The sequence below is a fragment of the Schistocerca cancellata genome, chromosome 1, assembly GCF_023864275.1.
Source record: "Schistocerca cancellata isolate TAMUIC-IGC-003103 chromosome 1, iqSchCanc2.1, whole genome shotgun sequence".
Lineage (NCBI taxonomy): Eukaryota > Metazoa > Arthropoda > Insecta > Orthoptera > Acrididae > Schistocerca > Schistocerca cancellata.
Genome location: NC_064626.1, coordinates 972,031,494 through 972,057,077, shown reverse-complemented (window position 1 = coordinate 972,057,077; position 25,584 = coordinate 972,031,494). Strand labels below are relative to the sequence as shown.

The 25,584-nt window shown below is 41.3% G+C and overlaps 1 protein-coding gene across 3 annotated transcripts in view; it reads left to right on the top strand.

The window, feature by feature from the left end:
- The window catches only part of LOC126088407 (discoidin domain-containing receptor 2-like), an 883,025-nt gene that overhangs the window by 645,699 nt on the left and 211,742 nt on the right, over positions 1–25,584 (top strand). For all 3 annotated transcript variants that reach the window (XM_049906568.1, XM_049906558.1, XM_049906550.1), the window contains exon 5: positions 11,059–11,206. In XM_049906568.1, the coding sequence (XP_049762525.1) occupies positions 11,059–11,206 (148 nt within the window). The remainder of the gene's footprint in view (positions 1–11,058; positions 11,207–25,584) is intronic.

The window sequence follows — 25,584 nt, the reverse complement described above, 5'->3', positions numbered from 1 at the left end:
GCCATGGTCACAGGGAGAACTTAGCGATCTTGTAAGAGATCTAAATCTTTCAAAGAGGCAAACAGAATTACTCGAGTCTCGTCTTCAAGAAAAGAACCTGTTACATACCAAACATTGGTATTACATTCCGTAAACGACAGCTTGGTCTTTTAATTTTTTCTCAATGACAGAGAGTTTGAAATTTTCAGTCCTGGTGAAAAAACTGTGTTGCATGAAACCCTTGTTGTCAAAGGTTCCATCTGAAATTGGGCTTTATGAAGGGTTTTGTGAAACCAATGGACAGAGAAGGCCGGATTTTTCAATTTTTATTGTCTAAATTTCCTGCGGTTACAACTGCAAAAATTAAAGATGGAATTTTCTTTGGCCCCCAGATCCGTGACTTCACAACTTCTTTATTAAATCACATACGCTGATTGGAAAATGAAATCAGAATGTTCCGTGAATCCGCAACATGCCGTGGCATGGTCTCAACTAATGTCTGAAGTAGTGCTGGAGAGAACTGACACCATGAATGCTGCAGGGCTGTCCATAAATCCGCACGAGTGCGAGGGAATGGAGGTCTCTTCTGATATTACCTTTCAAAAATTGCTAACAGATACTGAGAACTGAGCTTGACTTGTTTTTAAAGACGTATGCTACAATTTCTTAGCAAATGTAACGTCTGAGAGTAGCAGGGAGCCGGCCGAAGTGGCCGTGCGGTTAAAGGCGCTGCAGTCTGGAACCGCAAGACCGCTACGGTCGCAGGTTCGAATCCTGCCTCGGGCATGGATGTTTGTGATGTCCTTAGGTTAGTTAGGTTTAACTAGTTCTAAGTTCTAGGGGACTAATGACCTCAGCAGTTGAGTCCCATAGTGCTCAGAGCCAGTAGCAGGGAATTGACAGAACACATGCTGGACTGTTACAAGGGTAAGGGCTGAAACATGTATCTGAAATTACATTTCCTTCATTCCAATTTGGATTTTTTCCAACCTAATCTTGGATATGTCAGTGACGAACATGATGAGTGATTTCACCAAGATACCGCCGCCATGGAAAGGCGATATAGGGAAGGTGATTAAGATTTTGGCAGATTACTGCTGGACAGTTCTGCAAGAAGTTTCACCATCCACTCACAAACGGGAATTTTCCAGGAAAGTTTTTAACTTGTAAGTGCGTTTCAAGCCTTGTTCAACTGTCTCGTACTTTTTTCATTTTATTTTATGTTTTGTAATACAAACAATTATTTTTGTTATATGATCTGTATATTAATCAACTACAGATACCTCGTGTACTGTTACTGGTCATTTCTAAGTTTCTCGAAATTGGTATATGTGGCGTACTTTTCCGGAAAAATTGTACACGATGGAACATTCTGATTTCATTTTCCAATCAGTGTATGTGATTTAATAAAGAATACATACTTTCATCTCGCCGCAAGACACGAAGTTCAGATTACACTGATGGGCCGGAGAAATTGATACAACTGCCTAATAACGTCTAGGGCCCCCACGAGCACTCAGAAGTGCCGCAACACGACGTGACATGGTCTCGACTACTGTCTGAAGTAGTGCTGGAGAGAACTGACACCATGAATCCTGCAGGGCTGTCCATAAATCCGTACGAGTACGAGGGAGTGGAGATCTCTTCTGAACAGCTCGTTGCAATGCATCCCAGATATGCTCAATAATGTTCATGTCTGGAGAGCTTGGTGGCCAGCGGAAGTGTTTAAACTCAAAAGAGTGTTCCTCGAGCCACGTCAAGCAATTCTGGACGTGTGGGGCGCCCCATTGCCCAGCTGGAGTTGTCCAAATCCGTCGGAATGCACAATGGATATGAATGATGCAGGTGATCAGACAGGTTGTTTACGTACGTGTTACCTGTCAGAGTCGTATCTGGACGTATCAGGGGTCACATATCACTCAAATGCACACGCCCCACACCATTACAGAGCCTCCATCAGCTTGAACAGTTCCCCGTTGACGTGCAGGGTCCATGGATTCATGAGGTTGTCTCCGTATCCGTACACGTCCATCCGCTCGATACAGTTTAAACGAGACTCAACCGACCAGCCAACGTGTTTCCAGTCATCAACAGTCCAATGTCGGTACTGACGGGCCCAGGCGAGGCGAAAGCTTTGTGTCGTGTAGTCATCAAGAGTATACGACAGTGAGCCTTCGGCTCCGAAAGCCCGTATCGATGATGTTTCGTTGAATGGTTCGCACGCTGACACTTGATGACCCAGCATTGAAATATGCAGCAATTTGCGGAAGGGTTGCATTTCTGTCACGCTGAGCGATTCTCTTCAGTCGTCGTTGGTCCCGTTCTTGCAGGATCTTTTTCCGGCCGCAGCGATGTCGGAGATTTGATGTTTTACCGAATCAGTACCCTCGTGAAATGGTCGTACGGGAAAATCCCCTCTTTATCGGTACCTCGGAGATGCTGCGCCAAATCGCTCGTGCGCCGGCAATAACGCCACGTTCAAACACACTTCAGTTTTGATAATCTGTCATTGTAGCAGGAGTAACCGATCTAAAAAGTGCGCCAGACACTTGTTATCTTGCAGAGGCGTTACCGACCGCAGCGCCGTATTCTGTCTGTTTACATATCTCTGTATGCATGCCTATACCAGTTTCTTTGGCGCTTCCGTGTATTTGAGATGTATGATTTTAAAACGATACCAAAATGAGTTAATTACTTTACATAGAATTCGGAGATGTTAGGTTCGTGACTTATTACCTGCTATTTACCTATCAATTGTTTGGACTGTTCAGTATTTGCCGGTTGGCACAAGAAAGGAAGTTAATAAATAAAAAGCACTATCTAGCTTACGTTCTACTGGATTAATTTATTGCGATAACCGGTTTTCGGTTTACAAGGCCGTCATCAGACTTTAACTGACTATTGTCGCCAAATAAGTTACAATGCTTGTAAATAACATTGGAAAAGATGTTTCACGTCTAGACTGAGGCACAAAAATACAGTAAATGACGCCCTTGACAATGTAATACTGCAATTTAAAAGTTAAAAAGTTAAACAATAAGTAAATATAAAGGAACCAAACAGGAAAAAACACTAAACTGAAAAAATCGTGCTGACGTAACAGTTTACATCAAATAAACAAACCAAATAAAACAAAATTAGTACTTAACGAAACTTCTTCAAAAGGTATTAAACGTGGATGGTAACACAGAAGCCAATTAAAAGAAACTATTAACAGTTGTAACAACCGAATATATGAAGTACATAGGCAAACTCAATAACTTAAAGGAAACCATGAAATAAGAGTAAACGGAGGGATATGAAGGAACAGACAGTCTAAGAAGTAATTGAATACGGAGAGGATTGTGTGAAGTTTAGAAGAGCGGAAGTGTTAAGCTCAGTTTGAACATTATAATTAAATCTGGGTTGTTGGCTTCCAGGAGTCTAAGTTTTTGGCCTTTGTTTGCTAAGTGAAAGACTTGGGACATTGGCTGGTAGTTATGGGCCCCACTCGGTACATGCTCAGAAAATGTAAAGTCACAATTCTGCAACCTCCAGATGCTGCGTTTATGTTCAGTCAGCTTAGGTTGCAATACTCTGCCTGATTGACCAATGTAAAACTTATCACAATCAGAACTCTTATATTTAGTTTCGTCTGTAAAACAGTGGGTGTAAAGCAAAGACAGACAGGGCATGGAGCAAAAATTCTTTGATTTTAGATGAAGAGAATGTCACTAGCGTAACTAGCCGAAGTAGCCGGCTTTGCGTTTGAAAGAGGTCGTGAGGAACATGTGCTGGTATTCGCAAACTCTACCAATAGTTTAATGGCTGCGAATTACGAAGTTTCGCGTTATTATATATGATAAAATGCAATCAAAACGTTATACTGCATTAAATAATTTCGGTAATGGAGATATAAAAAAAATCCCAAGTGTGGCGACTGTCAACAGGAAAAAAGATTTTTTTTCCTCTCCAGAAAGGAACAATGTACTTTGAAGTCTCGTCAACAGCAACGCCATTAGAAATGAGCCGCTAGTTGGAATGGACAACAATAGGCGAAGCATCACGTGTGACATTACGTAATGAACTGTTATGCTGAGTGGTTTTACATCAGTTGCTGAGCTTTCAATATTTACGTACCTAATATAACCCAGATAATCGCTATTAAAAACCCCCATACTGCTTGCTCCTTTCAGTATGAAATCAACGATTCCTGGATGTCGAAGCAAATACGCCCTCCCCCACCCCCCACCACTAACTTTTCCCTTCTCATAGATGGAATGACCTTGACTTAAACACGAATGCACGAAACGTTAACCACGTATCCTAGAAAGAAGTATTTGCATTCGACTAAAATAAAGACCTATGCCAAATATGAATCAGTACCACGGGTTGACTGTGGCTTAGTCCCACTAGAACTGATCGGGTCAGTAAGTTTCATAGGTCAGAAGAAAGCAAGGAATAGCACTTCTCATAGAACCATCTCTAGTAAAACACGCACTGTTCATAAAGGTTCTCGGGTCTTTATAACAGGACGTACCGGGTGTTTACAATTAAAGTGCAGCTACTCACAGGTGGGTCCAGTGTGGGCAGAGAAGCTTGGTAGATATTCTGATGCGTTAATGCAGGACCGATATACGCTGAAAAAAAATTGTTCCAATTTTGTTCACCAGGTGCAAAGCAGCAAGAAACACATACCGGTACAGAAATGTTTCCATACGTAAAGGATTATATTTAGGAATGGGACGTGGGCAGAAAAGGTCACACAACTGTTGATTTTACAATTAACCACTGCGTACACACACTGCTCAATATGAACACCAGAGACGTCGAATAGATGCTGTACAGCGCCAGGCTTGTAGCTGGTGGCCAAATTCGTAACTAATTTTTTTCCAGCTTAAATTGGTTACTCATTAACGCTCTACAGTATCTACCAAGTCTAATTGTCATACGCTAATTACATCCACACTCAACCTCCGTGAGTAGCTGCACTTTAATTTTAACCATGCAGTATTTAAAATAGTGGAGTTAGTGTTTAATGAGGACTAGTACTCTTATATTTAAAACTATTATTTGTATCTAATGACCTGCTGCTCGCGGATAGTTGAACGAGAAGGAAACTGAAAATTTAGCAAATTGTCTTCAATCTCTAGAAATTCAGTTTACTTGCATTTTACTTAGAAGCAATAACGTAATCCGTATGCGTTCGTCACATCGTGATCATCATGCAAACATCAAAGCATCGCATGACTTTTGTTCTTTGTGGACACTGTGTTGGAACCATCCTCATGCCGTCTTCTTTTACTTTTTATTACCTTCTCATGGCCGGGGTTAGCAGCCGTATAGAAATTTTTAAAAATGATATTCGCCATCTGTAGCAGAAAGTTCTTCCCACAATTGCACCCATTGAGATTCGTGTTACGGAGGCCAACATTTGTATTATTTTATGTAATTTACATCGTTTTTACTACTACGCAGTCTTGCGCTCATTTGATGTTGCTGTATGCTTACAGTTATAAGGCTCGGATACGACGATAACATATGCATGTCGGGGGATTTTAATGTTAGACGTGGGCTGAAGCACAATCGTCTGCAGCGCATCCTTTGATGACGTACTTAATTCCGAAATTGAAGTTGTAATTTCCTACGGTAACTGACGGACACAACTTCTTTTAAAAAATCTTTTATTTTTCATTTAATTTTTATTTTTGTTCCTCCTGTAAAGTGTAAAATATGGTGACGAATCCCTGTACAAAATAAGTGTGTGCCGCAAGGAACGCTTCATCTTAGATTTGAAAATATAGAGTTTATTACTGAAACTTTCTGCTGGAAGTCTTTTTTTTTTTTTTTAATGGAGACTGTTCCTTGATTCAGGAAGTGTAAATTTTCGCCTATCTTGCTTCCATGACGAATAACATGTACAACAAAGACACGGCTTGAAGCTTTCGAGATATCAGAGAGTTGTTAAATATAAAAAACTTCGACTGTTTTACCAAAGTCGGTGGTAACTGAGCGTATAGAGAATAAGTCGTGTAACCGTAAGGTCCCTAGTGCGAATCTACGACTAGCATTCGGTTCTTACTTTTATTTAAATTCTGCACTTACTTTCAAGTAACTACCGAATGTCGTTATCCTCAAACAGGCTATCGAATACTGATCTGTTTCCTACTTCACCCGTTGATTAATGAGATGACTTTCCGTTCACGTTCGCTCTTCATATCGATATCAGTAGCATATATAAGAACGTCATTTCTGAACAGTAGGAATAATAGACATATCCAACAGAACCCCCCTCTACAAAATAAACTTTTTTTATTTTCCAGTTAGTTTTTTTAATTGTAATTCTACAGTTCGGCCATACTGACGCAAGTTACATGGAAGTCTCGATTATATTTTGAAAGGCATTAACTGTGATTATTCTGCTGCGTTTTCATTGTAATTGGAATTTAGAAACACCATACATACTTCAGAACCGTGCTGGTATACAGCATATACGTACGGGCGCTCCACGACCTGTGCCTTGCTAGGCACCGACGTCCATTCGGGACCACAAAGATTTAGAGATGAGATATAGCCATTTGGTGGATAACCAGAGACTTTTGGTGAATTCATGTGACTAAGTTCTCGGTTGAAGGGACGGTCTGACCGCCATGCACACCCGGATGTACTGTTTCAGTAAATAAGTTATGAGATTCTTAATGCACAAACTGGTAAAACATCTAAAAAATTTTATTCATTTCTTGAAATCTTTTCAGAAAAGGCAAGGCCAACATTGGTAACTAAAGCGTAAACGTGTGAAACGTTTATTCTCCGGTTAATTCACATTCGTTTCATAAATAATTGCATGCCTTCATCAGTACAGTCGAATTTGCATATGTGAGAAAACTTAAGTTCAACTAATCGCCAGTGTCCATCATTTTCATCTCCTCAGCTCTCTGTTACTCACAAGATAGAGACCCCAATATGTCGTAGTCTTTTAAGTACCAGGATCTCAGTAAGCGAGATTGCCCTAGATGAAGGCCATACATCTCGTTCTCAGGATGTCCAAGGGAAAAATTGAAGATATTTTGTTAGGTGATAAACCTAAAGATGTACGTCCGTTCCAACACGGCGACTTGCCAAGTGAAACACGAAGTGAGTATGACTACTCTCAGTTCAATTATAAACAGGTCAAAGAAGACAAAGATTGCGGTCACAGAGTTCTGTGGAACATGGATATATCAGGATAAACCGAACTGCTGTTGAATTTCGTGACAAGGAAAGCCTCCATGGAACGGATCAATCAATAATAATTTTCTGGGGTAACTCCTCACTTAGAGGGAAAATACTGATTGCCCAAAAACACAGAGAGTTCAATATGCAACAATAAAAATTTTTGATCATTTGCGCAATAACATAAAATGTCTCACAGGTAACGAAACAAGTTTTAAATCTTATTTAAAATCATTTCTCCTGGACAGCTCCTATCCTATTGACGAATTTCTAATTAAAAATTGGTAACCAGTAAAAAAAAACGTTTAACTGCATGAGTAGGACTAAAAATAATAATGTGTTCATTAATGTTAACACTGATCATCTATGCCTCTCCTTAGAATGATACGTTCCACATCATTTCGATAAAAGAATCGTTCAAATGATCTATGGAAAGTGTAATTAACAAATTAACCACCGATAAAAATATTCCCGCAGATGAACCATTGTTACAAGAAAAAACCCACGATTTTGCACAGAATTAGGAATGCAGAAATTCGTCGCAAACAAGGCTTCACTAGCAGGTTTTTTGGTTTTCAGGAAAGCGTCAGAAGAAATCAAATGTATCAAGATGCACGTAATTAGTAAACTGTAGACTACCAATTCGTTTAGTAGGGCAAAATGCAGACAAAACTAAGAGTGTCGGTGAGGCAGTATGTTTTTGAAGTTTCTTCCTAATACAACCTGTGCATTTGCATGGGAAGAGAGTGAGAAACATTTTCAAAGTACATTATCAGTGAAATAGAAGAAGTAGTTGACATTTCGTTGAATAGTGAGGGAATTACTTTATAACTTATTACAGCACATCTTAACTTACCACATCTACGCTCTGTCACTCTTTTCTTAACAGAAAATGCACAGATTCGCTCGTTCTTGCCCGCATCTTGGTCTCGTGAAGTACCGCTTAGTGCACTATGCAAGGCGGAGGAAGAGGAAAAGAGTGAGGCAGAGAAAAGCTTCGCATTAACCTTGCAACTCTTATTCCCTGTCACACTGACGGTGTCTGAATGGCCGTTACGATAACTACGGTAGAAAGCAGTACTCAAAGAAGGAGTACAGTTACTAATAACTGATTTTAAATAGAGGGCGCATCAGAATACATATAGGTAAGCATGGTTAATACGCACAATTATAAAATAGTAAAATTCTTACGTATTGACGGACGACGCAACGTATGTCTTTAGCCCAGAATTTATTTATTGTGTTCCCATTTCAATAACATTTGCCTTAATTATGACGAGCGAGCCCGTTTGCCAGACGATATCGAACGAAGTGAAACTTTTGTAGCTTTCACTGCTCCAGTTGTTCCTTTCAGCTTGCGTTTTCTTTCACAAATTAAATCGAAGCGTTAAGTTCTGAAATATGAATGAACGATTTAAATCGAAAGCGTCACGCGATTTCACTTTTAATTAGAAGTGCTGAAAAGAGTTAAATTTTTTATCGCTGTTCGTAATACGCGGGACTGACTAAAGTTTCCAGTATGAGGTGGGTTTGTCGTTAATTGTCACCAACGTTCCTTCTACATTTACTTACGCACTCCGCAAACCCACTGAACACTGTATCGCGGATGACTATACACTTCCTTGTGCACCCCGCTTTTCTTCTCTTACACAGCCGCAGGGCGTTAGAAATGAACAATTAATTGCAAACTACATAACTCCTGCTCTTAAAAGTTTCAAAATATTTTACGTCGTTTGGTCATAAACCTAAATAGTTACATACGTAACTTAACATTCTGGCCATAGTGACCCGAAATTCATATGATTACTTTAATGCCAAATATCTTCTGGTGTTCTGTTGTATTTTATAGTAGTAATTACTTTTATTGTTCATACTTACTCTCCATATTCAACAAATCAACGAAGGCGCTTCGTTTACAACATTGAACTTGTTATTAGCACTTATCAACTGTTCGAGCTATACATTGTTTCTGCTCAGTTTGGATTGTGAGATTGAACACTATCATTCGTGATCAGTCTGAATTGCGACGTCATGGCGATTACATCAAAGATTGATGCTGAGTCGGAAGAATTAGTTAATACTTCAGCAGACTAAGCATCACTTACCGAGTTGGATGATCATGTCAGTAATGCGCCTGAAAACGAGTATTCTGATGACAGTGACGACAGTCCACAGCCTGTACAAAATGGTGTGCAGATTTCCATTTCCAAAACTAGGAACATTGATTAGAAATTGCAACCACCAGCACAACAAGGCCGCCTACCCACTTCGAACGTAATCGAGAACACCCGATGAGTTACCTGGTAGGCAAGCTCATTTGAATGGTATTTTGTACAGCGCTTCAGAATGAGGTAACAGAGATGTTAAATATTGAGGGGCTACGAGTTTATGGTCAACATTGGACAAACATTGATGATTCTGTTTTTCACGCATATTTGAGGCTCTTATTCCTTGCGGGTGTATATAGATCTCATGGGGATTTCAAAAAAAGATTGTGGAATAAGGATACTGGGCGGAACATATTTCGAGGAACAATGTCCCTTGAAACACTCTGTAAAATATTGAGTATCTCGCAATTTGTTAAGAAATCCACAAGAGAGGAAAGACGATGTAATGATAAACTTGCCGCAATTCTTAGTAGCTGGGAGAATTGGTTAGAAGTACTCCTTAAGCTGTATAATCCAGGAGAAATTGTGAAGGTTGACGAGCAATTAGTAGCATTCAGAGGCCGTTGTTCATTCAAGCAGTACATCTAAAGCAAACCGGCAAAATATGGGATCAAAATCTGGACATTTCGTGACAGCAAATCTTCATATGTACTGAAAGCCCAAATTGTTACAGGAAAGGAGAGCAGAGCGGCACCAGAAAAAAAAATCAGGTAATGAATTTCCTCATCTCGCCTCTGATTTTCAAGGTCATAATATAACATGTGACACTTTTTTGCATCATACAATGTAGGACAGCTGCTCCTGAAAAGCAAACTTACAATGTTAGGAAGGATACGGAAAAATAAGCCAGAGCTTCCATGAATTATGACTAACAAGGAGTTTCATAGCTCTTCATTTTATTTTACAAATGACACTACTGTGGCCAATTATATTCCTGAGAGAAATAAGAATGCTGCACTTACAAGCACTCTCCAGCATGACAGGGAAAACAGTGACGGTTGATAAGAAGCCAAAAATGATTTTAGATAATAGTCAACCAAAGGGGCTGTAGTTATGTACGATCAGCTAACAGGTACATATACATGCAAATGAAAAACCAGTAGATGGCTCATGACGGTTTTTTTAATGTATTCTTGATGTTGTTGCTTATAATGCATATGTCTTGTGGACTTAGATTGTCCGTGATTGGAATGCAAGGAAACTGACTAGAAGGAAATAGTCTTTGTGGCGACATGGAAATTCAATTGTAGCAGAGCACTTTGCATCAAGGAAGCATTTTCCGGAAACAGAAGATTCACTGAGAATGTTAAGGAGCATACAAGACCCTGAAGGAGCACCATGCATCCCCAAATCAGTAACAACAAGAAATCCTACTGACTGTACACACTGTAAGATCTGTCTTTCGAGCAATGCTGTTTGTTTATTAATACCAAAATGGGGAATTTCAACAAAGGTGTGCACCAAATTGTAGAAAGGAATGGTATCAACAACAAGAACAAAGTTATAGTAAGTCGTCCAAAGTAACATATATGTCCCTCATGGTCAAGCAGTTCGTTAATACTTCATATTTATTCATCTAGTTTTTCTAAGGTATGCATACTACCAGCAAATAGTTGGTATTCCTCATGCATTTTTCATCCAAAAGAGTGTTTACGATAGTAATCAATGTACTTTTAGAACGTGTAAAAGCTAATTTTTGTCCTAATGTCACCATGTGCAGGTTCTAGTGGGGAACGGCGACACGACCACTGTGGTGGAGCGACGGCTTCAACCTCCGGTGATAGCAACCAGGGTGCGAGTGGTGCCCTTCAGTGAGCATATGAGGACCGTCTGTGTAAGACTCGAGCTGGTCGGATGCAAGAACACAGGTAAACGGAAGACACTTGTTCATTCAAGTTTTTTTTTTTTTTTACACGAAGGAACAATAATTCTTTCTTTCTAAACACAAGGTGTAAACTAGAGATGGGCAAAACTGTTCTTTTCAGAGATCAGATCAGAACTGTTCACTCCCTGAAATGAATTAGCTCTTTTTCATGACTCACCACTCATTTACAATAGAAAATAAATGGAAGGCACATTGCCCTTTAAACTTGGTTTATTCCAGTACTATACCTGTATTTTGATCTTATTTGATCCTATTTTGAAGTAACACAGATAATGAGTAAGAATTTTGTATTGTTTACTGAAATTTCCACGATATGACAAAGTTTTTGATTATTGATTTATTTTGCACTATCATGGTTTTTTGGGTGATCGGAAAATGTTGTAACTTGAGATTTACATTAACAATATATTTGGCTATAATGTATTAAAATTTCATTAACCTCATACAAATACATCGCAAGCCATATATTTTTAAAGTGAACGTTTCCTTCCGAAGACGCCTAAAATCGCAAAATCCGTACCAGAATAAGGAAAAAATATATAAATTTGACTGTAAAACGAACGTGCTGCATATAGCCTTACGCAGAATAAAACAAGGAGAATATTGGTGTATCACATTTTGCGATACGTTTATCGGTTCGCTCGTAATTAAAGCGTAAATTCGAGTGTCCATAATAAAAATCCTATAGTAAGAGGAGTCGTCAGGAACCTAATCTGATCAGTTTAAACAAATAAAAATAAAATAAAAACATATGATGTATACATAACATAATAATGTAATATACATAGCGGTATTACTACGAAGAACAATATCCAGTAGAGACAAACTCTGATGCAGAAGCACTGAGTCGAGCAGGTCGAGCCGCGAGCTGTATTACTGTGTGAGCTAAGACCGCAGAGACCAGAGTGACACCTGAGTTGCTTTGCTCAACGCTCTGGCTAGAGTCGAGAACGGTGGGGTGAGCGTTGAGCGGGCGAGTTCCGAGGGCGGGGGGAGCAGTGAACTCACCCGCTCCGAGACAAATCGTCCGTTCCCTTGCGAGCAGGTTGTTGCAAGTAGTTCCTATGTTATCCGCTAGGTGGCTCTCTGTCCTGTTGCTCGCATCAACTGCCCAGAGGGCAGGACGTGCAACTGAAACGATCGCCGACAGAGTGCGATGCGAAGTTAAGCTGCGCCAGACACTGCACGCGGCAGACGACGCACAGAGACGGCACGGCATATGTGAAACACAAAATCCAATGGGGCACTGCACAATGCGGGCAGCCAAGGTAGAAGCAGGGCAGAGGCCGGCGCTGGCTGTGTTGTGTGGCGTGCACTGTGCTGTGACCAGCAGAGGCGCTGCTGATATGCTCCGTCTCTCTCTCTCTCTCTCTCTCTCTCTGCCGTGGGAAACGTTTGGAGCTACCGTTCTTTTTTTTTCTGAATCACTGATTGTTCACTCCTTTGAAAGATTCAACTCTATGAATCAGTTCAAGAGCGGATCCCCCATCTCTAGTGTAAACGCCTATACTGAAATTATCCTCCTCCCTCCTCCTCCTCCTCCTCCTCCTCCTCCTCCTCGCTCCTCCCCTCCTCTCTTTAGAGAATAACATCCTTAGAAGAGAGCCGTTTGAGACATAATTTAGTTTATTTATTTATTTATTTATTTATTTTTATTTACCGTATGGAAACAACAGCAAACATTGACAAGTACACAAAGTTTAATTTTAGATATATGTCTAGTTAAGTATTTACAGATACTTTAGTTTTACTTTTTGGCACTAATTTTATACACATTTTTAAATTGTGAAAATTACTAACTTCATATTACTGACTGCTTTGACTGATATAATGGCAAGTTTAAAAAGGCAGATACATTTAATCATAGTTCAACATCTAATGGTTGAAGCCGACTAACAGCAGAGGGTGCGAGGTAAAGACAACCTTGAAGATGGTGTACTCCGGGCAACGGACTGCTAAGGCAGGACGGCGAAAAGTCTACACTACCAGCAGCCTTACTAGATCAGCCTCTCAAGGCTTCTCAAGACAATAGCACAATATAATGTAGTTGTAAAACCAAAATGCGATCCGGGAACTAGATTTAAATCTTCCGATGCAGAACATCACAGTTCAAGAACGCACTGCACACAAATTCTTGATTACTGGTACAGAATCGTGCACACATACTTCAGGTTAGCCTCTTTGTCATCTCTACTACGTAACGAGAAGAAAATGCTGTGAAGAGTACGAAACAGAGTTCCTATCCTTGCGAACGACCTGCATCGCCCTGCTGGACTGTAATTCGTATTCCATTCATCCAGTCATTCATTCGTTCTCCGTAAGTTCCGGAACGAGTAAAATATCCAAGTATCCATAAAAATTATAAAAATGGATGTATGTATGTATGTGTGTATATATGTATGGTCCACATATCCTCCTAAATCACTGGATCGCTTTCAACCAAACATGGTACACGTATCATTAATTGCGTGGAAAGAATCACTGTAGGGGTAAGAACCACCTATCCATCAAAGAGAAGGGGTCTGAGTGTGAAAGTGCAGTGTAGCTCATACTTTAGTCATCCAGTATTTGATAATGAGAGCACTTGCAAGAAACTACACATCATTTCAAACCTTTACAGCACTTTTTGTCGTTGACGAATCCCCCGTAATAGCGAAAAAAAGTATATTGCTACCTACTTTTTCACTGTTCGTACAGTAAAAATGTCACATGAATGAATTTATTACTGATTTACTACTAACTGTATTCGTGATACAATTTACAGAGAAGAATTCACATAGATCACATAATATTCAGAAAAATTACATCACTGTACAATATTTATTTCAGGAGATATAACGTCATAAATGACTACTGTACTAGTCAAATTTGGAACACACATCAGTTGCAGCCTGGAAAGAATTTTTGTAGGATAAAAACCACCAGCCTCGTATTGGTGTGTGATAACTTGGAGAGAGAAAGGTAGGTCAAGGAGCTGGACAGATACCGAGGAGAAAGGAGGAGATAGGCACAGATAGAACTAGGATGAAATTGACAGGGACAGGGAAGGGGAAAATGGACAGAGAGACAGGAGAGGAGGAGATGAACGGAGAAGAGAAAGAAGAGGATATGAGCAGAGACAAGAAAAGGAAGAGAGAGGCAGAGAGATTGGAGGAGGGGAGATGAAGAGACAGATGTAGAGGGGGAAATGAACAAAGAAAAGGAAAAGGAGGAGATGGACAGTGAGAGGTGAGAGGAAGAGATGGACACAAAGAAAAAGAGAAGGAGATAAACAGGGAGAGGGGGACAAGGAGATGGACAAGAGGAGGAGGAAATGGATGGAGAGAGGGGGAGGAGGAGATGGACAGAGAGAGAGAAAGAGAGGTGGAGATGGACAGAGAGAGTAGGATGATGAGTTAGTAGAAGACTGGAATAAATATATACTCAGGCAAAGTATGGTACTCAGCTAGTACAATAATAAACGAGAAGCAGGTGTTAAAGCTAACTCTATACAGTGTTTAAGACTGAAGTATCAATTCACAGCTGTATACTATCTGTACCTTGACGGCAGTGGCTCTATGTGCTCTTCCTTTTCGACCAAGTGAGGTGGCGCAGTGGTTAGCACACTGGACTCGCATTCGGGAGGACAGCAGCTCAAATCCGCGTCCGGCCATTCATATTTAGGTATTCAGTGGTTTCACAAAATCGTTCCAGGCGAATACTGGGATGGTTCCTCTGAAAGGGCACAGCCGATTTCCTTTCCCATCCTTGAAACAGTCCGAACTTGTTTTCTGTCTCTAATGGCCTCGATGTCAAAGTACGTTAAACTTTAACCTTCCTTCCTTACCCTTTCTGCACTGTAGGAAAGACAGCACCACCTTCCCCCGCGATCTCGCTCGCGGGTTCCTGTGTACTCCTGCGCGCAATACCCCAACACCACGCTGCAGAAACTCTGAAGTGCACAGTTCCATACAGAGATTTTCGTGTCTTTTCATAAACTGGAGGATGGGCGCTGACATAGAGCTTCAGGATTATAAATTGGAGAAGTATAAAGAAAGAATTAAAGGAAAAAGGATTCATTACAGTAAATGTTATTGACAGCTTCAAGTGGAGCCCTGAGGTGCAGCAGTTCCAAAGTGCCTATGCGCTAGCCGCCTCTCCTAGATAGGCTACAGGTAACATATTAAATCTGAAAATTCTTACACTATGTGATCAAAAGTATCCGGACATCCCCCCAAAACATACGTTTTTCAAATTAAGTGCATCGTGCTGCCACCTACTGCCAGGTACTCCATATCAGCGACCTCAGTAGTAATTAGACATCGTTGAGAGCAGAATGGGGCGCTCCGTGGAACTCACGGACTTCGAACGTGGTCAGGTGTTTGGGTGTCACTTGTGTCTGTACGCGAGATTTTCACACTTCTAAACGTCCCTAGCTACACTGTTTCCAATGTGGTAATGAAGTGGAAACGTAAAGGGATAGGTACAGTAAAAAAGCGTAAAGACCGACCTCGTCTGTTGACTGACAGAGACCGCCGACTGTTGAAGAGGGTTGTATTGTGTAATATGCAGACATCTGTCCAGACCATCACACAGGAATTCCAAACTGCATCAGGATCCACTGCAAGTACTATGACAGTTCGTGGAAGGTGCGAAAACATGGATTTCATGGTCGAGCGGCTGCTCATAAGCACATATCACGTCGGTAAATGCCAAACGGCACTTCGCTTGGTGTAAAGAGCGTGAACATTGCACAACAGAACAGTGAAAATTGTGTGGAGTGACGAATCACTGTACACAATGTGGCGATCCGATGGCAGGGTGTGGGTGTGGCGAATGCCAGTGAACGTAATCTGCCAGCGTGCGTAGTGCCAACAGTAAAATTCGGAGGCGGTGGTGCTAATGTGTGGTCGTGTTTTTCATGGAGGGGGCTTGCACCCCTTGTTGTTTTGCGTGGCACTATCACAGCACAGGCCTACATTGATGTTTTAAGCACCTTCTTGCTTCCCACTGTTGAAGATCAATTTGGGGATGGCGATTGCATCTTTCAACACGATCGAGCACCTGTTCATAATGCACGGCCTGTGGCGGAGTGGTTATACGACAATAACATCCCTGTAATGGACTGGCCTGCACAGAGTCCTGACCTGAATCCTGTAGAACACCTTTTGGATGTTTTGGAACGCCGACTTTGTGGCAAGCTTCACCGAACGACATCCTCAGTGCAGCACTCCGTGAAGAATGGGCTGCCATTCCCCAAGAAACCTTCCAGCACCTGATTGAACGCAAGCCTACAAGAGTGGAAGCTGTCATCAAGGCTAAGGGTGGGCCAACACCGTATTGAATTCCAGCATTACCGATGGAGGGCGTCACGAACTTGTAAGTCATTTTCAGCCAGGTGTCCGGATACTTTTGATCACATGGTGTATGTTTCCCCAGATGTATAAAATAGGTGCTGCTTACATCCTACTTGGCCGGTCGGAGTGGCCGAGCGGTGCTAGGCGCTTCAGTCCGGAACCGCGCGACCGCTACGGTCGCAGTTTCGAATCCTGCCTCGGGCATGGATGTGTGTGATGTCCTTAGGTTAGTTAGGTTTAAGTAGTTCTAAGTTCTAGGGGACTGATGACCTCAGCAGTTAAGTGCTCAGAGCCATTTGAGCCACATCCTACTTGTAGCTTAGTGAGTTTGACGACTAACACCTACAAGGCGTTTTTTTGAATAAATGAGATAATACTGACATCCACACCTTTACTTTCTCAACAGAGGCATCCCCAAAATGAGCCCGTTACTGACTTATTGCGTAAGTCCAAGTCTCAATATTAAAATGACTGCCACCAGGATGCAAGTGGGATTGAGTTTCTTGTCCATGAGGACAGGACAAAAAAAAGCGTCCAGTGGAACCGCCTACATGCACACACTGACATAAAAGGTTAAATGCCTAGAAAGAGAGGAAGAAGTGAAATGAAGATTCATATGCTCAGACGATATGTGTGTTTGTTTCGATGATTACAAAATCAGGTGAATGGAAGACAAAATTGACATTACGAGCGCGCTACTCGTGTCAGACCCTGCCGCATGTACTGACTCGACTGGGATAGCTGTCGTGCGCAATTTTAAACTCTCCTGGAGTAAGCTGGCCACAAATATTGTAACCGATCATACATACTCTGTATACTGGCACTTGAATAAAGTTGAAACCAAGTTGGCCCTACACACGTGTCAGGCAGGAACTGCTTAATATCTCTGATCAAAGGAGTACCAGTGTTATGGAGACAGCTCATAGAGACTCTTGTCGTGTCTGGTCGAGCGTTGTACTATAGAAGGATGCTCTCGCAGTTCTGTGTCATAAGACGTAAAAAATCAGGGCACACAATGACTGTGCCTTACCGCTTTGTGGTCAGGGTTCACTGAATCACTCCAAAGGTGTTTAAAGTTACATCTGATGTTTTACACACCACGACCATAAGATAATGCCCATGCGTATTTGATTTCCAAAACACTGGCAGACTACTTGTAAATTATCTCCCATCGGTGCCGTCATACTTGCTGACAATGGTCAGTCGAGGTAGAAAACCTGGGGATTCATCGCTGAAAACGGTGTGACACCACTTGTCGGCAGTGTATGCTTCCCGCAGCCGTCTAAATTGTCGTGTGAACGGCTGCCTATGCGCGGGACGTTCGGATTGAACTAGTAGCGCTTGTTAGAACTGTGTGCGGGAGTCGAACGTTTATGAACAATGAAATACTGTCCACAAACAAATTTGACGGAGAACATAATGGACGTCACATTTTTAGTAGTTCTCACGGCACAAATTGCTCAAAATCCTAATTCAGAAGGATCTTTGACAACAGCAGGGTCTCAAATAACTAAGAAAGCAGTTTTAATCGTGTACTCCTGTAACGCATCAGAGAGGAAATAAAAATGGCATCACCAATCTGTCAATGAAGTTGGAAGGTGTGGCGGTGGTAGTAAGTACAAAAACACGGAATATACGAGGGGCGTTCAATAACTAATGCGACACTTTTTTTTCTGGAAGCAGGTTTGTTTTCTTCTGGATTCCAGTACACCATATACACTGTTTTCAATCTCCGTTGAGCGCGACGGCATTGCGCCACTTTTCTGGGATGGCCTGTACGCCCGCATCGTATGTCTATGCTGGTCGACGTCGAAGACAACGTCTTTCTGCATAAATAACTTCCCAATCACCCACGTACTGGTCCCACGGAGTGCAACCTTCATTGGGCCAAACAGATGGAAGTCGAAAGGTGCGAGATCCGGGCTGTAGACTGGATATGGAATAACAGTCGAATGAACTTTTGTGAGCTTCCTTCGGATGAGCACCCTTGTGTGAGGCCTTGCATTGTAATGGAGAAGGAGAAGTTCTTTTGCATTTTTTGTGGCGACGAACAGGCTGAAGTCGTTTCTTCCGTTTCCTGAGGGTAGCACGATACACCTCTGAATTGACTGTTGCACCATGATGGAGGACATCAAACAGGATAACGTCTTCAGACTCTGAAGACCGTCGCCATGAATGTACCGGCTGAGTGTGCGGCTTTGAACTTTTTCTTCAGGGAGAAATGGTGTGGCGCCACTTCATGGTCTGCCGCTTTGTTTCCTGTTGGACGTGATGGACCCATGTTTCATAGTCTGTAGCGATGTTCGACCAAAAATTATCACGATCAACCTCGTAACCCAAATCTACTACGTACAGACTTTGTTGCTCTTCTTGATCTTCTCTTAGATGGCACACACCTCTGACTAGCCCAGCTGGTAGACGAGTGTGTCAGCACTATCAACAGAGACGTCCAGTTAAGTAGCGAGTTGTTTCATTGTGATCCCTCGATCACCTCGGATGAGAGTGTCCGCACGTTCCAACATCACAGGAGTGACAGCTGTGCGCGGCCGCCCAGCGCACGGGAGATTGAGCAGATTTGCGCGACCTTGTTGCGCCTCGCCTAATGACTTACCGTGCTTTTCTTCAGTGCCGGGTCTAGTAGACAATCAGCAAGTGCTGACGAATATCTGCAATGCCCTATTATTCCGCCAAAAGAAATCCAATCACAGTTCTCTGCTTGTAACGCCGCTCCGCTACAGACGTCGTTTTGAAGACTACGTATAGCGCCGTTGCCTGTAGGAACTTCATGAAACTTTAGGCAATGAAGAGGTAATATTCCACGATATCCCACAGCAAATTGGTCTAAAGAAAAAATGTGTTACATTACTTACTGCAGGATCCTCGTAGTTAAACATAGTTTACTTGTCAAAAGCCGCCTAGTAACTTTGGTCGTTGTGTTATTGTAGAATCGTCATGAAAAGTAATTTCGTGACTCCAGTGCTGAAACTAAGACGTAGCAATCTTTTCTTGAAGGGAATATCTTGTCTGTTGTCTTCATATTATTTCTAAAGCTAGTGCTATTTACTTGAGTCCTACGAAAAGTAGAGAATAGGTTGCGTTTATCTCAATCTTACCAATTTCAACTTAAACTCACCTCACCGAATTCAGTGAAGGTATATGTCACTATTACTACATAGATATCTCAGCGAAGGAAGTTTCTAGAGAATTTCATATATGCTATTGCTTTACCTCTTAGGCCAGTTTCTAGTGTTTATTTAACAGCATCTACTCCACGAATTAAAATTTCTTTGGTTAGTTCATTGATTGTTTTGGGGGACGGGGCCAAACTGCGAGGTCATCGATCCCATCGGATTAGGGAAGAATGGGGAAGGAAATCGGCCGTGCTCTTTCAAAGTGCCCTGAAGCGATTTAGGGAAATCACGGAAAAACTAAATCAGGATGGCCGGACGCGCGATTGAACGGTCGTCCTCCCGAATGCGAGTCCAGTATGCTAACCACTGCGCCACTTCGCACGGTTTAAAATTTCTTTATCTACATCTATGAACTCCAAACCACCATGCGGTTTGTTTCTCAGCTACATATAACATAGAAATTTTTAATAGAAGTTACCACATTGTCGATATTTGGCCTGTGTAATACATGCTTCTACAGTGAGGTGACAGAAGTCAAGTGGTAGCGATATGCGCATATACAGACGGCAGTAGAATTGCGTACACTAGGTATAAAATGGAAGTGCGTTGGCGATGCTGTCATTTGTACTGAGGTGAATCACATGAAAATCTTTCCGACGTGATTATGGCCGCACGGCAGGAATTAACAGACTCCGAACGCGCAATGGTAGTTGGAGCTAGATGTTAGGGAATTTCGAGATCCATAGTATCAGGAATGTGCGGAAAATACCAAATTTCATGCGTTATCTCTCACCACGTACAACGCCGTGACCGACGGCCTTCACTTAACGATCGAGAGCAGCGTCGTTGGCGTAGAGTTGTCAGTGCTAACAGAGAAGCAACACTGGGTGAAATAGCCGCAGAAGACACTGTGGGACGTACGATGAACGTATCCGTTAGGACAGAGCTTTGAAATTTGTTCTTAGCGCTCTATGGCAGCGGACGACCGAAGTGAGTGTATTTTGCTAACAGGGCGACATCGCGTTATGCGTCTCTCCTGGGTTCGTGATCATGTCGGTTGGAACCTAGACAACTGGAAACAGTGGGCTGTTTCAGATAAGTGCCGACTGCAGTTGGTAAGAACTGATGGTAGAGTTATAGTGCGACGCAGGCCCCAGTAAGCCATGGACCCAAGTTGTCAACAAGGCACTGTGCGAGTGGATGGAGGCTGCATAATGGTGTGGACAGTATTTACTGGATCTGCGGGTCCCAGTGAACCGATCAGGATCTGGTGGTCCAACTGAACCCATGATTGGAAATGGCTATGTTCGGCTACTTGGAGACAATTTGCAGCCATTCATGGACTTCATGTTCCCAAACAACGATGGAATTTTTATGGTTGACACAACTGTTTGCGACTGGTTTGAAGAAAATTCTGGACAATTCGAGTGAATGATTTGGCCACCAAGATCGCCCGAACATTTATGGGACATTATCGAGAGGTCAGTTCGCACACAAAATCCTGCGCTAACACTTTCCCAATTATGGACGGCTGTAGAGGCAGGATAACTCAGTATTTCTGCAGCGACTTCCAACGACTTGTAGAATCCTTGTGACGTCTAGTTGCTGAACTACGCTGGGCGAAAGGAGGTCCGACACGGTATAACGAGGTACACCACGACTTTTGTAACCTCAGTGTTTGTTAGTTATCTAAAGCTTGTGCAATGAATCGCTAGAGATCTCAAGTTGTCTTGATGTTCGCCAGACGTGCTTTGGAGTGTGTGTGTGTGTGTGTGTGTGTGTGTGTGTGTGTGTGTGTGTGTGTGTGTCAGACAGGCGCACGTATCTCTATATTCCGTAGATCGACATCAATATAAACATATCGTGGGATGGCACAGCGCATCTTTTGTATGTGTGCTGTTTCATTGCTCACAGTTCCCAAGTCGATTGATTCGATGGTTATGTGGATGATTTAACACCGTAATCAGTAACATATAGTTCATATAAGCAACAAAAACAGATGGTTGGAGTAAAACAAACATACATATTGACACGGAAAAGTTGCCTCAAATATAACTAAAAAGATCTATACCAAAATTGCAACCGCGATACTTTCGCATATGAATCGCAATTCAGTTAATACAGTTTCCTGGAATATCGTTTCTATTTATTGTTAACTTTGTTCATGCTAACCATAGTCTCTACATCCTTCCACGTATTTGTATTCCAGCAGAGAGTACCTCGTTACCGCCACTACGAGTTTACAACAGGTGTCTGCACACGGGTAAACAGCAGATTTTATTTTAGTGTCTGAACTGGGCATTCCGGAGAGTTTAACTTGAGCACATATGAAAAATGCATGACTGCACACACGCTGCGGCAGGCACTAGGCACCCTTGAGTTTACCTCGCCTGTTGTGACAGGTCTACACCGTCCTGTGAAGCTGAGGTGATACAGTTCGTCATATTTATATCATCGCCTGAGGTACAGGTGAAACGTATGGTGTTTATTTAACAAACGTTTTACTCTTTTAGTTTTATTTTTAAAAAACTTATATTATGATAAGCCGTAAATGACTTTCAGCAGACGCTTTAGCACAATTACTGCAAACGTTTGTGAATTTTTTGGGATGTTCGTTATTTCATTTAACTTGTTAACTTTCGAGAAAGTTTCAGTGATACATTCTGCATGCATTAAGAAGTGAAAGAAAATGTTTTACATAACCTATTGTTCATAAGAATGTGCAATATGAGTTCTAACATACAGACAAACGGCTATTAACAACAAACGACCTGATTCTAACCATTCATATTTATTGATGAAGTATGCTACGAAAAAGGAGCTAAATGAAAATAACCCAAAAATCCATTTTTCCTGTATTAATATAGAAGCTCTACGTGCTAATCAGTAGTCAAGTAGACATCTTCTAGATAACAGCTCAATTCATCATGCAATTTGTATAACATTTATTCATCGACAGAAATGACCGCTCCTGTTATTCTGTCTGTAAACTCATTTATGTCTCAAGTTAAATGGGAAAACGTAAATACAATTCTTCATATATCACTCAAGGAAACGTTGCGTAGAATCAGGTTTAGAGATACTGGAGGCCAAGATGACACGACAGTGGGTCCCGCGCGTCTTATCCAGCGTTGAGTTAGTGTGTCACTGACAAGTTGTCGTACGCTACTGTACTAGAGAGGACAGTCTTATCCTCCTGCTCCATTGGCGGATGTAATTACAATAGCCATTTAAATATATGTTGCGTTGATTTCCAAATAGATATAGAGCACAAATCAGACATTAAATGGCGTAAGAACGAACGTCAATATGCAAATATCTCATATAATAAAACAATTTCAGAATGGAATTTCCTAATACTAGAACTGTGTTCCTTACAGTTGGAGTAATAAGTCGGGCGTAGATAGTTGAGTTGGTTAGGGAATTGCATTGGAAAGGCGAAGGCCCGGATTCAGGTCTTGGTCTTTTATTTATTTATTCACTGCTGTTTTTATTAAATGCGTAGCCTTGTTATCTAAAACGGGCTGTAATCTACACAATATTTGTGAAAAATTTCGGTTATACAAGTTGCGTAGTTTTTATAACCAATTAGCGGCTAATAATACTTAAAAAGAAATAACTGTACTTATTATACTAAGAATTAATGAAATATAATCAGAAAACAAAAATTAATAATCAAACTTACTTATTCAAAACGAACTACTTTATGAACAGAAAACAAAAGAAGGGCAATCAAACCTACAGGTGCCTGTCACCAGCACGTTGGTTAGATGAGTAAGTGTCTTGAATATAACTTCACGTCTTCTCATATGCTAGCAGGAATTGGTTTACGACAGCCATAGATTCATTCTGAAAAATGTAGAATACGCCAGTGAAATGCAGACGAGACAGCGGCGTTCTTCAATTGAAGCATAAGTTCTCTCTGCGTAAATTGGCAATAAACAATATCTACAGTGCTATCGTACATTCGGTAATAGATGGGATTTCATCATTTAATGTCTGTTTGATGTAATAAATTAGCAGCCATACCGTCGACTGCTACTGGATCAAAGAATGACATATTCCTAACAAGGGTCGGAAGTCGGAACTGTCAATTTCAGTTTGCGGTCTTTTGCTGAAGAGCTTCTGGAACAATCTGCAGTTCATTCTTACATGGCTGTGAAGTAATTCAGTAAAAATAATTTTGTCTTGTGAGGAAAGTGGTAGTGTTTTATCATCTTTTTATCATTTAGGCAAAATGTTCTCTCTGCGTTTTTGTGACGCGTTTATTAGTGAAGTGAAATGTATTTCGCTTCTTTGTTGTAAGCCGCAATAGTAGCGAAAGAAAGAGTGTCTTTTACAAATTTAAGACTGATCGGCTAAGGATTTTGATTACTTATCTCACTTCACTAATTAAAAAACTTTCTCTCGGCTGCGGCTGAATGGGTTTGGCGAAATGTCAACAGTTTGCACAACCTATTTTATAATTCTGACTTTTTCACACTCCTGATGTGTGGTAAAGATGTACTTCACAGCAGTTATTCCTTACAAATTTGTTTGTCTTTCTTCTTCTGACAAATCCTTCGTTAGCTTTTCTTCTTGCGTCCTTGGTCTGTCAGGATGTATGTATCAGTGTAAACACATATAAGTGCTAATAATGATTTATTTCGATTAAGTAAAGACTATTGTTTTATTGTTTCTTAACGTCTCTTTAATTTGTTATTGATAAGCTTCTACGTAAAAATATGGGTGAGTCTTGTTGCATGACCGCGAATTATCTGCTTGGACGATGTTTGTTTAGCCGCTACTACGGCCATATGACCGAGATAAATATGAATTGTAGTAATTGCCTAGAGCCTCGATATCGTTGATTAAAAAGATCTCATTGTCCAGGATCCATCAGTTCAGCGCATTTGAGATATTCCAAATCATAGTGAGGAGATCCGAAACGTATCACCCAGTTACTGACAAGGTAGGGTGACAAGGCGTCCTGTTAACAGGACTATCCCTTTTTCGTTCTTTGTCCCGCAAGATATTCAGGGGACGCCAAATGTCCCGTTTTTTTCGTAATCAGCAGTAACCCTACCCTTTTTGTGCGTTTTTATTTATTTTTACGTCAATTTTGCGTCATAGACATGGTTTTTTTTTACATTTTCATGAGTCTTACTTTATTTTGAACGCAAAGATGGAATAGAGAAACATTATTTTGGTCACAGGAGGAGGACAGTTGTGAACAGAAAACTTTCCGTCATCACCCTCAGTGACAGTGACTTACGCGCGAGCTTCGCGATTCGCATCAATCATTTTCCACGCGAAAATGACGGGCGGATGTTACAAGTTTTCGTTGAAGAACGTTACAGTCAATGCTTTGTAGTTGTGAATTAGCTATTCACCGTTAGATGACATTTGCAGTGGATGCAACGGACGCGATGTCTTCTGACTGTTACAGACAACAATGAGAAGTAGCCTGCAGTTTCAAGAATGGGTTCGGCAAGCTCGCCTTAGGGCGCACCCTCGTCTGTTGTTTGCTGTGCCGTGTGCGTGAATCTAACTCGTGTCCGTTAGTATGAAGAAAAGAATGTTGTCTTTCTCGAGAACCATGAAATAGAAGTTCCCTTTCTCGAAGGAAACCACGAGTACTGAGGTAGAATGTACATTATGTCGTTTAGTTTTTCTATTGAACATGGAGGACATGCCGATATAACGCAGCACATAAACAAAAGGAAGCACCTATTAGGCAGTTTCTTCGAGAACTTCTAGCAGCATAACTTCCTTTATAAATACGAATAAACTACAAACAGAGGAAGGTAAACATATCGCTGCGGAAGAAGGGCTGTTTGCACTCCACACCGCAAAACACAATCGTTCTCTCTCTTCAATGGACTACACGGCTCTTCTCATCTGATACTTATTTG